Here is a 12,380-nt window from a genome sequence, read left to right as displayed (position 1 = left end):
GCCCGGCAGTGCGAGATCTGCATGCTGGCGATGCCGTGCTGGGACCGGCCGGTCAGCATGTCGTGCAGCCACCAGTTCTGCACGTCCTGCTGGGAGAACTACCTGACGGTGAAGATCCAGGACGGCGACGCGCACCACATCCTGTGCCCCGCCTACCAGTGCCACATCCTGGTGCCCGTCGAGGTAATCGAGCGGCTGGTTAGCCCCGACATGGCGCGCCGCTACCTCCAGTTCGACATCAAGGTGGGTCCCTTAGGTCGCCCCCCGGAGCTGCGCGTGTGACACCCCGCAGTTCTTCCTGTCGTCTGGCGGGTCACGTTCCACATTTTTTACGTTTCGGCTCTCCCATACTCCTGTATTAACTTTCATTATATTAACATTCGATAATTAGTCAAAATTAGTGTTGGTTTGTTTCCAAAAATACGCTAATTCCGATTCTAAATAAAAAAGCAATAACACAGAAATCTCCCGTTTAAAAAAAAAATTACGGGCCTGATAATAAAACCATAAAATCTTGTTTATATACTAATTACTAGTTATGTTAGAATGTTGATTAATTTTATTGTTTTAGTTGAATTTTGATGCTATATATGATATGTTTTAACTTGCGTTTCAGTGTTATATGGTGAATTGGTATACTTTTTGGTGTTATGTCGGTTTCATTGCAATTCACTGTATTATCTTGTTCCTAGTTATTAAAGGAAAAATTAGTGTTCTCTCGTAACGAATCAATAACTAAACATCTTATAGTTATAATACTAATAGATAGGGACTGGAAAAATTCGCGGTTTTAATGACCACTAGGATAGACTCCACGATTCTCTATGTACTCGGGCAACTATCGCCTGGTCATTGGCTACCGACTCAGGACACCTGCTTTCTGCGATTCTTATGATTCGATACTTCTTTTGTTGAGTGTTGTTGCCATTGGCTCGGAGTCCTTCAGGTAAATTGCAGTCCAATCACTGACGCAGCATTAAGCCAAAAGAGTTTGGATTCCAGCCTGTCTCGAAAGGAATCCGCGAATTTTTCCGGTCTCTACTGATGGATTAGTTTTTCTGCTTTTGTAGCTTTGTTATGTTCACCCGGAACCCGAATGTTGAGTGAACGAAAGGCTGTTCAGTGTGAAGCTGGGGGGTCTCCTCCGGCCAGACGCGGGGACCGCTGTGTCGGCAGGCGTTCGTGGAGAGTAACCGCAGCATCAAGTGGTGCCCGATGCCGGGCTGCGGGCGCGCCGTGCGTCTGCCCGAGACGGAGCAGGCGCAGCCCGGCGACGCGCTGCACGGCATCCCGACGGCCAGGCCTCCGCCCCTCACGTCCCACGCCGTCGACTGCGGCAACAGCCACTTCTTCTGCTGGTGAGCCCCGGCTGCCGTTCCCCAGTCCGTCCATCTCCCCGTCGGCACGTTCCGTCCAGGGAGGGTTTCCAAAAAATTTACTTTCGAAACATTTTGGAAAATGTTTTCAAATTCTCTGACCATTTGGAACTCTTTTAACACAGATATTTTGTAACGATTTGGCATTGGTGCCCACAAGGGGGGGGGGGGGGGGTGAACGATGCAGACTGCGTCATTAAAATTTCAGTGGAAGGGGGGGGGGGGGGGGTTGGTGGTAAAAGACGAGAAAAATGTATATATTATTTACATGATTATAGCTTATAATGTGAAAATACGTTTCTGGTGCTTTGATAATTGAAAGGGATCTTGTAAATCAAATTGGCAACCCCGCACTTTCCTCAACAAAAGCAGTTTGGCATCTGTCGGTTCAGGATGGAAATATTACCTGATATATCCAAAATTATTATTAGAAATTCAGTTTTAATTAAAGCAAAATGTGATAAAATATAATACTAAAAAAATATAATATTATAAAATAATTGAGTAAATCATTGAGAAAATGACATAAAAAATTTCGGGGGGGAAGGGGGGGCGCATCATTAGGTTAGGGGGGGGGGTGAGTCATAGTGTTTGGGGGGGGGGGGCACCTCTGGATTTGGTATTTTTAAACAAGTTGCATTAAGCTGCTTTGTAGAAAGAAGAAATACGGATGAAATGAATGCTGACGGTAAGGATGAACCGAAAATGCCGGCGGCCGAGGGGAGCAGCTCTGTCGCGGAGCGTGCCGAATGTAAGACCTCCCTGCAGTGACGGCACGGGAACACGGTCACACGGGCGTGTGTGCTGGGCGCAGGGAGTGCCTGGGCGAGGCGCACGCGCCGTGCGGCTGCGCGCAGTGGCAGCAGTGGCAGCACAAGATCTCCGAGGTGAAGCCGGAGGAGCTGAGGGCGTCGTGCGTGGAGACGGAGGACGCCGCCAACTGCCTGTGGCTCGTCACCAACTCCAAGCCGTGCCCCAACTGCAAGTCGCCCATCCAGAAGAACGAGGGCTGCAACCACATGAAGTGCTCCAAGGTCTCTACCTGAACTCCGCTGCCTTGTTTCATTTGTTTCAGTTGTTGTCACACAGTAGTAATATGTCGATTCTACCTTTTTTTTCCCGGTTCTCGGGTGTGGATACGGTTCGTAAAAACTTGGTTCTCTGTTCTAGTTTAACCACCAAACAAAATTGTCACTCCTGATAGATGGCATGTTTATAAGTAAATTATGAAAAAAATAATTAAAACTATTGTAGCAGTAGCAGCACTCCAAAGCAATTGCAAGTTACTAGATGATGAATGTAACCCTCAAGTTAAAAAAAAAATGTCTGTTAAGATAATATATTAACACGTGATATGTTGATGTGGAGCTGGAAAAGTGGTTAACAACACTTACTGTTCATGAGTAGTATAAACCTTTAAATCGTGGTACAGTGAAACCTCACTTTGGAGGATTTCTCACTCAAAAGTATATTATTAACTACAGAAAACATGAGTTTTTTTTGTTTTTTTTTTTTTTTCAGGTACGTTGTAACGAGATTTCACTGTAGTTGGTTTTTGATTAAAAATTTTGAAAGGTGTATCATTTTTCAATAGGTCTACTTTTAGTTCAAATGATAATCCCTGCCTCCTAGTGACAAATTTTTGGGATTGAAAGAACTCCTTTGTTTGCGCTCCAACACTTCCTGGGGGGGAGGGGGGCTGGGTATTATTATTCATCTGGGTGGGCTACCCTAGGGATAGAAAGGAAGGGAAGAGAGACTGCTGTCGCCCTACCCCCCCTCCCTTGCAAATGTTTTCCGATTTACAAACTTTTTTTCAGTGTCTCAAGGGGCTTCAAAGAGAAGTTAGAAAGAATGCGGGTGGGTGGCATGAAATTAATGTCCCACTTCAAGAGCTCCTTTTTTTTTTATAACTGAGTCTGCAGTATTTTCACCAGGAAATGTTTGGCTTTTATGCTTTCTGCAGTACTGGAGGTTTATATTTACGGTTCTCGGTGCTATTTAATTTGCCGAGAACCAGCAGACCTGATAACCGAGACCCGAAACCGACCCATCACTAATATAATTAAAATAAAAGCCAATGATCCCCTTTGTTTTTGTGATCTGTAATTTCTATTAAGTCATTTAGAAGCTAGGAGCAAATTATTAACAAAAAAAAGTTAATTTTTAAGGGCTGATTTGGGTTTTAGGTAGTAAGTACTGAAACAAGAGTAATATTTTAAAAAATAATTTTGTTTTTTAATTTCATTTGCAGTGCCTAACTGCTTAACAACATAGAAAATACAACATAACATATTTATTTGACTCTCAACTATTTGTTAATTAAATTTAGAATAAGATTTTTTTATTATTTAATAAAGAAAAGTAACTTTCTTACTTATTGAAATTTTTAATAATTGTTTATAAAATGCCATTTTTTTTATTGCACATATTAATGGTTTCTGACGACTATTGAAAGTAGGTACTCCAATTCCGGTACTATCACGAAGATATTTACCTACACTTTATTGTATTTATGTAGCAGTTATGTACAAATAATGTATCTTATATTTATCTTATTAATAATAAAGATCCAAGTAGTGAGTGTAAATCTACTTTATGATTAATTTTACTATTTATGTTTATAATTTTGATCAGTTTGATTCACAATTTATCTAATTTGTCACTATCTGTTTTATTAATGTTGTTCCTGTGTCCTCTGTATGAGATCTCATTACCAAATCTGCAGTTTGTTTGAAAATATATGTGTGGATATTGTATAATTTTGATTGATTTATTTATTTATTTAAATTTGTTACATGCCCACCGACAGTTTTGAGACTTTTGAGGTGGGCACGACACAAAATAAGTACGACACAAAACAAGTAAAAACAAACACTATCACAATAAATAGAGACAGCACAGGATTTTCACAAAACATGAAAACAGAAAAGACATAAATACTTAAAGGACAAGATAACGTGAGACATTACTTAGCGAAATGTTAATTACATAATTATATAACCTCGGTGAATATAATGAAATAGTTGTTTTTTTGCGTGCTGTCTCAGTGCAAATTCGACTTCTGCTGGGTGTGCCTGGAGAACTGGAAGAAGCACAGCTCGGCGACGGGCGGCTACTTCCGCTGCAACCGCTTTGAGGCCGTGCACAAGGCGGACGAGAAGCAGGGCATGCTCATCAGCGAGGTGAGCTGCCTCTCTCACGAGAGTGGCTCACAGGCGCGCCGCTGCCTTGCTGGGCCGTGTGCCCGATCGCAACTGCCGTGTTTGCGAACCTGAGGCCGTGCACAAGGCGGACGAGAAGCAGGGCATGCTCATCAGCGAGGTGAGCTGCCTCTCTCACGAGAGTGGCTCACAGGCGCGCCGCTGCCTTGCTGGGCCGTGTGCCCGATCGCAACTGCCGTGTTTGCGAACCTGAGGCCGTGCACAAGGCGGACGAGAAGCAGGGCATGCTCATCAGCGAGGTGAGCTGCCTCTCTCGCGAGAGTGGCTCACAGGCGCGCCGCTGCCTTGCTGAACAGTGTGCCCGATCGCAACTGCCGTGTTCGCGAACCTGTGGCCGTGCTCAAGGCGGACGAGAAGTAGGGCAGAGGCACGGGAGGCACAAGGGCCGTGCGGACGTTCGCAGTGAACCCGTGTGTAATGCCATGATTTTCACCAAAACTGTGGAGATTTAAAATTATGCATTACGTGTATGCACTATGCATCGTAACTGCACACTTGTATCTTGCCATGGTGAACAGCTTAGTTGAAGAAGAACTCCCTGTGCCTGTAATCTGCGTCACTTATGCCACTTTAATACGGGGCTTCGTGGACCTCTGCACGGGTGTGACGAATGAGGGATGCAGTATGGAGAGGGTGTAAGTGGAGTTAGTCACTGGGTTCTTCCTGCCTCTCTTCACTGCGTCTGCTGTGGAAGGTAACTACCCTCCTTTTTGACCCTCCCAACGACCAACGACCATCGACCATCTACCATCTGTGTCACCACATTCTTGCTTTATGAGCAGCTCCTTACTTCCCGCTTTTGAACTACAGTCATAAATAAGAGACTGTGGAAATCATTCCACTTAAGAAATAGGCACCAGAAAGGGTCTAGTAAATACATGTAATAAATTTAATGATATAATTAATTTTCACCAAGTGCTTGAGATGTGATTTACAATCAATCCGTAAAGTCTTTTGCATAAACACGTAATCAAAAAGTTTGGGGTTGCATTATATTCATAGTCACATCATTTTTTGGTAAATATGGTATTTTAAAAATTTACGAACTTTTATTAGTATTAGTAGTATTGTGTTAGTTACATGAAACGTAACTAGAAACGACAGTCGAAGCCTGATTTTAAATACCTCGCACCTCAGGATTAGACTGATTAATTTCTTGTACATGTTAAAAAAAATTTCCTTCTACCTAGTTTTCCTCTAAAACCAAAAAGAAAATAGTTATAAAGCATTTTTTTAAATGTTAATTCTAAGTTTAATGATATCTTACACCAAAAAAAAAGGATGTATTATTTCAGGCCTGCCACCAAGATCTGTTTCATAGCATTTAAAAACTGAAACTGGGACGTTCTTTAATGGACATCCTGTGTAATAATTAGGAGACTGGAAAAATTCGCGGGTTCATTTCGCGATATGCTAGAATCCAAGTTCGTGTAAACTCATTGTCGCTTCAGTGATTGGAACACAGTTTGCCTGAAGGGCTGTGAGCCAATGAATGACCCTCAGCGTAAGAAGTATCGAATCACAAGCATCCCAATTAGCACGTGTCACGAGTCAGTAGCTGGTGTAATATTCCCGTATACGTAAAGGATCGTGGAGTCCATCCTAGAGGTCATTCAAACCGCAAATTTTTCCGGTCCCTAGTGATAATGCGTTCGACTGGAGTGGTCAGCGGAGTCGTGGCTGGACGGGGATCGTCACCCTGTGGGGCCGGCTGGTTTCGGTCGCAGGCGGTGCAGCGGAACCAGCAGATGCAGGAGCTGAACCGGTTCCTGCACTACTACACGCGGTTCCGTAACCACGAGAACAGCCAGAAGCTGGAGGAGCCCCTGCTGAACAACGCCCGCAAGAAGATGGAGCTTCTCGCGTCGTCCTTCTGCCGCACCAACAAGGGGGAAGGTCGGTCCTTCGCTTGTGGCTCTCTTTGCTCTAAGAAAAACAAAGTCTTTGGAATCTTCTAACGGTTTTTTTTTCCTCCTCCTTCTCCTTTTCTTTTTCATTTTCCTGAAAATGAAGATGAGGAAAATTAGTCTCTGATTCAACTTACACTTTTCGAACAGGTTTTTTTTTCCTCCTCCTTCCTTTCTTTTTCATTTTCCTGAAAATGAAGATGAGGAAAATTAGTCTCTGATTCAACTTACACTTTTCGAACAGGGTTTTTTTTTCCTCCTCCTCCTTCTTTTCTTTTTCATTTTCCTGAAAATGAAGATGAGGGAAATTAGTCTCTGATTCAACCCACAGTTTCCGAAACACTTGGCACACCCCGATACGTGAAGTGATGTTGGCATGCTGGTGACTGTACTTCTCTTGTGTTGCAGACAACACTGACAAAGGGACCAAGTTCGTGGAGGACAGCATCCGAGAGCTGCTGAAGGCCCGCCGCGTGCTGTGCGGCTCGTACGTATACGGCTACTACCTCGAGGACAACGGCTACAACAAGACCATCTTCGAGTTCATGCAGGTTCGTCTCGGCCGGTTTGCCCCACCGTCAAGGAGGCGGCCTGCCTCGGAGTGGGAGATCCTTTTACTTCGAACTCCATCCAGCTGAAACCCACAAGCCACTGGACACTTTCAAGTTAACATGCATGTGTGGCAGTCCTTTTTACTAAGTATTCTTACTGGGTTACGAAGGTAGCTAAATATTTAAAAAAATCATAAATTATAGAAAAGGTCACGATTCACTAAAAAGTAGGGACGTGCGAACACCAGTTTTTTTTCAATTTGAATCTACATAGAAAATGAAGATCTAAGTCTTTGCCAAAGAGGAGGTTGAAGATTACTTAAATATTTTGCTTCATTAAGAAAATACCATTCATATAACATTTTTAGTGTTGAGAGTGTGTGGTCAAAATCATCACGTCCTGCATATCGTACACTGAACAAGAAAAAGGTTGGAAACATTTAGGAAGTTGCCACTGCTTGTAAATGGAAATGAAAAATCGTAAAACTAAAAGTTACGTTTGTAATGCCGAAATTTACTTATGAACTTCAGTTAAAACGTGAAAACATTACATTTATTTATTTTTTATTTGTTATTTGTTACATGCCCACCAAAAGATGTTATTCCTGAAGATGAAGTCTTAGATTCGACTTCCACTTTTCTAAGCTTCGCACACCCTTACTAAAAAGGCAATAATAATCTTTGTTCTTTATTTATTTATTTATTTATTCATTTATTTATTTATTTTTTTTTTTTTTGTCACTAACATGTGCTGTTCTTGATGGATGTATGTATTTTATAATCACTATACGATGAGAAAAGGTTCAAGCGCTAGTGTGATATTTGGATGAGTGGAGTTTCCTTTATACAGTTAGGCTCTTGGGTCTTTAGGCCTTGTGCAATTAATGGGTCTGCTTTCACCGGAAGTAAGCATTCCTCAATGAAATTTTTGTAGTTTGGGAAGCATGCATTTCTCCTGAACTTATTTGTCGAACAAAATTCTTTCAACGTGGAAGTCACTTTTCGTATAAACTGCAATATTGCACTACAATCTGTACTTTTTTAAAATATGCTTAAAAAAAAAAGTTAGTTTGCCAGGAAGATGAAACGAGATGAACGGCAGGTACCGGCTGTGCTTGCATGTGGTTTGCGAGACGACAGGGAGAGGTTGTAGTTCCTGGTCGGCCGCCCCTGGCAGCACCTCCTGGTGCAGCTTTCTCCTCCTCTTCATTTGTCGACTGTACACACGACTTTTCTGTATCGTCTCGGAGGTGAACCGCTGCCTGTGGCTCGTCACCAACTCCAAGCCGTGCCCCAACTGCAAGTCGCTCATCCGGACGAACGAGGGCTGCAACCACATGAAGTGCTCCAAGGTCTCTACCTAAACTCCGCTGCCTTATTTCATTTGTTTCAGTTGTTGTTACACAGTTCTACTTTGTTTGCTCTCCAACACTTCCTGGCAGGGGTGATATTCCACACATTAAATTACAACAATCAATTTTTTTAACTTACTGTTTACACCATTTCACTTTGATTCGTTCTTCAAAAAATTGGCAACAGTGTTTATAACAGCTAAAAAAAACAAACTTGAAAGTTATGACGTTTTGCGTTGTGTGCAGAACGAGCTGGAGGAGGTGACGGAGAAGCTGTCGGAGATGGTGGCGCGGCCGTACCTGCGCACCCCGCGCCCCGTCATCGTGCAGACGACAGCCCTGGCACGCCGCAAGAGGCACGAGTTCGTCCGCGCCGTGTCCAAGGGGCTCATCCCGCCCGAGACGCCGCCCACGCTGCGCAAGGTGCGCAAGAGGAGGTTCCCGGGCCTCGTGGGCCTGGACCCCGTCGACGACGTGAGTCCCTTAAGGGTGTGCCTCCCGTTTCAGGTCAAGATTTTATATTTACAGCAATAACAGATGAACTTTTAGACTTTTTGAATTGTTTAACTTTCACGAAATGAAAAAAAATATATTCAGCGCATACTTTTTGCATAATTAACTGCCAAAGTTACATTTTTAACATTTTTGGGTTGAACAAATAAGAATTTAATTTATCGCAGAACTGAAACTTTTTTAGGTTTAACTGCAATGCCACTGGCAATGCCGAGGCTCACGAATACTCACAGTCATGTTGAGACACTTTCTGCACACAATTTTCACATTTATAGTTCACTTGCGGCACTAAAAACTGGATAATAGGCGAAATCGCTGTTGAAAGGCAGTGATCTTAACTGCTAGACCACGAGCTCAGTTGAAGATTAAAGAAAGGAATAAGGAATATAAGTATTAGGTATGTCGCCATATATTCTAAGAGGGGTGGCGTGGCGACATACCCACCTGCCACGCCCACCCAAAGCAACCACCTGTTGATAGGAAACAAAATGGCCGCCTCTAGACCGAGAATAACACAGCCTCCTACCCCTTCCACCTCTTGGGGGGGTCCCCTTCTCCCTAGGATAGGAATAGCATAGCCTCTTCCCCTACCGCCCGCACCCCCTTCTAAGAGGCCTATCCTTAACACAGTGATCTTACCGCCCCTATCCCCTTGTAGATCCCACTGTCCCAGAACCAGCTCGGTACCCCTACTACGACAGATTGAAACGCCGCATCAAAAATATTGCAATATAAAATCAATTAAACAAACAAATCTTAACTCTCCACAGTTATCGTAGTTGCTCAATATAATCAAGCTAGTGAACCCAAAAAGAAAAAAGCAGAGAAAAGTTTCAACAAAATTGAGGACGAAGTAGTAAGTGTTAGCTGGCATAAATAAAAGTTTATTATAAATAAATGTTTATTATGATAACATAGTAAAATTTCACTAATCATTATTTCATAACGTATTTATAGAAGTATAACGTAAAAAAATCACGCAATAAAAGGTAAACACTAGCATTAATTGACGTAGGATGACACAGTGTTTACGTACAGTTGTTCACGTGTGTGGGTCGCCATGTGTCGCAGGAGCAGATCTCCCACGCCATCGCAGCCTCGCTGAAGGACCTGGACAGCAACAACCCTTGGGTGAAGGATGCCCAGGGCTGCCACACCAACCTGAGCGCGCTCTACGATTGGCCGGACAATGACTCGGACGAGGAGGTGTGTACCGTAACTGCCACGCTAGGGCAGAGCTAACTATTCCTGTTACCGATAGCTTCACAGCAAAACCCCTTTCATACACTTTTCAGCTGGAACGAAGAAAAAAGTGTGAATTGAGGGAAAATCTCTAAAACTCATATATATGTACCTCATTTCCTGTATGTACTTCTTCTTCAACAAATACTTTAACTTAACATCAAAAAAAATATTTGATGTGTACCAACCTACTAATCTACTAAAATACTCAAGCCATGCCCCCTATTACATAAAAAACAAGAAGTAGTTTAAATTTATTACTGAACTAGCTAATGCCTGGCATTTGTTTCAATGCCTCATTGAATTTCTGTGTAATTTTTTTGAAGTAGGAACGTATTCAGTTAGCTGGTTACATTTCACATTTAACATTTTCACATTTGTTATTCCCTTTAAAACTGTACTGGTTGTTCGATAATCCGGTCGGATCACTAACCTGGTTTGGCCATGGTGGATGTTATGTGTAGTGTGAGTAGATTAAATACAAATTTAGTAATTTTAAGACATTTTTTCTCTGGCTATTCTGAAATCCTAGAGATGAACCTCTGGATCCGCCACTGACCCGGGCACACACGCGGTGCGCAGAGCTTCAGGAAATACAACGTGATTTGATAACTACTCGAGATATCCGAGTGGGATCTGCTTACGAAAAGCATTTAAGAGTCCGCCGAGGGCCCAAAAGTACTTTTGATTTCGGATTAAGTTTTTAAACTACGTGCTGGATCAGAGCCCTCTCCCCCTGATTGACTGCAATTGTGTCATGCAGCTGAACGTCTTCACACGTCCCTGCTGTCAGCAGACGCCCGCCACTGCAGCGTGGGCGGGGGGGGGGGGGGGGGAGGAGGGTTGCACGCAGGGGCGCAACGACAGGGGGGGGGGGGGCCAAGGGTATTTTTTCCCCCCTCTGAAACCTTGAAGTGGGGGCAAATGGGGGCAAAGTAAGTGCTGTGTAATCAATTTTTAGATAATAAAACTGCTTAAATAGCACCATTTTCCACCTTGAAATACAAATTTTCCCGGGGGGGGGGGACCCCCGGACCCCCCGCTTCAATAGGGGGGGATCGATGATTCTTTATAAAAAGGTATATTGCCCCCCCCCTTTGGAAATTTAGTTGTTGCGCCACTGGTTGCACGAGGGACGACCGGCTTGCGGACAGGAGTCGGAGGTGAACCGCGCCCTGGCGGTGAGCCTGGTGGGGGAGTGCAGCCGCGCGGGGTGCGCCCGTCCCCGGGCCCGGAACCCGCGCACGTCCGCCGTCCACGACTACTGCAGCCTGCGGTGCAGTCGCTCGGCCCGCGCGGGCGCCGGGGACGACGGTGAGGGCTGGCCGTGTCCCGTTCCCCTCGCCCTTCGGATCCTTCCACTACCCCTCGTCTTCTGTCGTGACCCTGGTTGATGTCTGGCGACGTTTCGGCAGCCATTGCGGCTGCCGTCATCAAGTAGACTTAAGTCTGACTGTCAGACTTAAGTCACCCTGATGACGGCAGCTGCATTGGCTGCCGAAGCGTCGCATGACGATTACCTGATACGGCCTACGCCCAGAAGCCAAGGAGAAAAAAAAATTGCAGACAATGGCCGTAAAGGCCTGCGATCTTTATTATATGTTGACGGTGGAGTCTATGCTGGGACGGGTAGCATCCTAGCCTCTGGACATAGCTAGATCTCTTAACACCTCTCCTGTTTCGCGTGTACGGCGTATCCGTATCCACGCCCGTGACGGCCGCAAGGGCTGGGTTAACAAACAAAAGGGGTAGAAATCCCTTAGACATTCGTGTTGTGACCCTGGTGTCAATGTAAAGCCCTAACTCAATATGTATTTCCATTGTTCATTCATTGAGTCATTCATCAATTCGTTAATTCATGGTTAGTTTATTGAATCGTAAATAGTGCTGTGCGGTTCTGGTTTCAATTAGTCAGTTTAGGTACCTGTTCGGTTTGACGTAAAAACCTCGGTTCTCTGTTCAGATTTCGGTTCTTATTAAGTAAAAAAATATCTTAATGCTACACTAAGTATGAATGAGGTTAACTAGGTCATTATTTCGCAATTAAAAGCAGTAAAAAAATACAGATTAGAGGAGAAAAAAACCGTACATAAGCCTGAACCTTTATATTGTATGTATTTGAAAGATTACCTTAAATCTTGTAATAGGTAGGCCAATCGTTGCTGGCGTCAAAACCTTTATGGCAAAGCTAATGTTCTGGTTCAGCATTTTTTAC

At 43.9% G+C, this 12,380-nt stretch overlaps 1 protein-coding gene across 3 annotated transcripts in view; it reads left to right on the top strand.

Annotated features, from left to right (window-relative positions):
• Positions 1–12,380, top strand: part of LOC134539440 (uncharacterized) — a 48,813-nt gene that overhangs the window by 21,077 nt on the left and 15,356 nt on the right. For all 3 annotated transcript variants that reach the window (XM_063381478.1, XM_063381479.1, XM_063381481.1), the window contains 9 exons: positions 10–243; positions 1,177–1,358; positions 2,191–2,410; positions 4,427–4,561; positions 6,328–6,496; positions 6,916–7,058; positions 8,657–8,884; positions 9,995–10,129; positions 11,320–11,479. In XM_063381478.1, the coding sequence (XP_063237548.1) occupies positions 10–243; positions 1,177–1,358; positions 2,191–2,410; positions 4,427–4,561; positions 6,328–6,496; positions 6,916–7,058; positions 8,657–8,884; positions 9,995–10,129; positions 11,320–11,479 (1,606 nt within the window). The remainder of the gene's footprint in view (positions 1–9; positions 244–1,176; positions 1,359–2,190; positions 2,411–4,426; positions 4,562–6,327; positions 6,497–6,915; positions 7,059–8,656; positions 8,885–9,994; positions 10,130–11,319; positions 11,480–12,380) is intronic.

Source organism: Bacillus rossius, chromosome 15 (assembly GCF_032445375.1).
Source record: "Bacillus rossius redtenbacheri isolate Brsri chromosome 15, Brsri_v3, whole genome shotgun sequence".
Taxonomy (NCBI): domain Eukaryota; kingdom Metazoa; phylum Arthropoda; class Insecta; order Phasmatodea; family Bacillidae; genus Bacillus; species Bacillus rossius.
The sequence above is the reverse complement of the archived record's forward strand: the minus strand, read 5'-3'. Positions and strand labels throughout refer to the sequence as shown.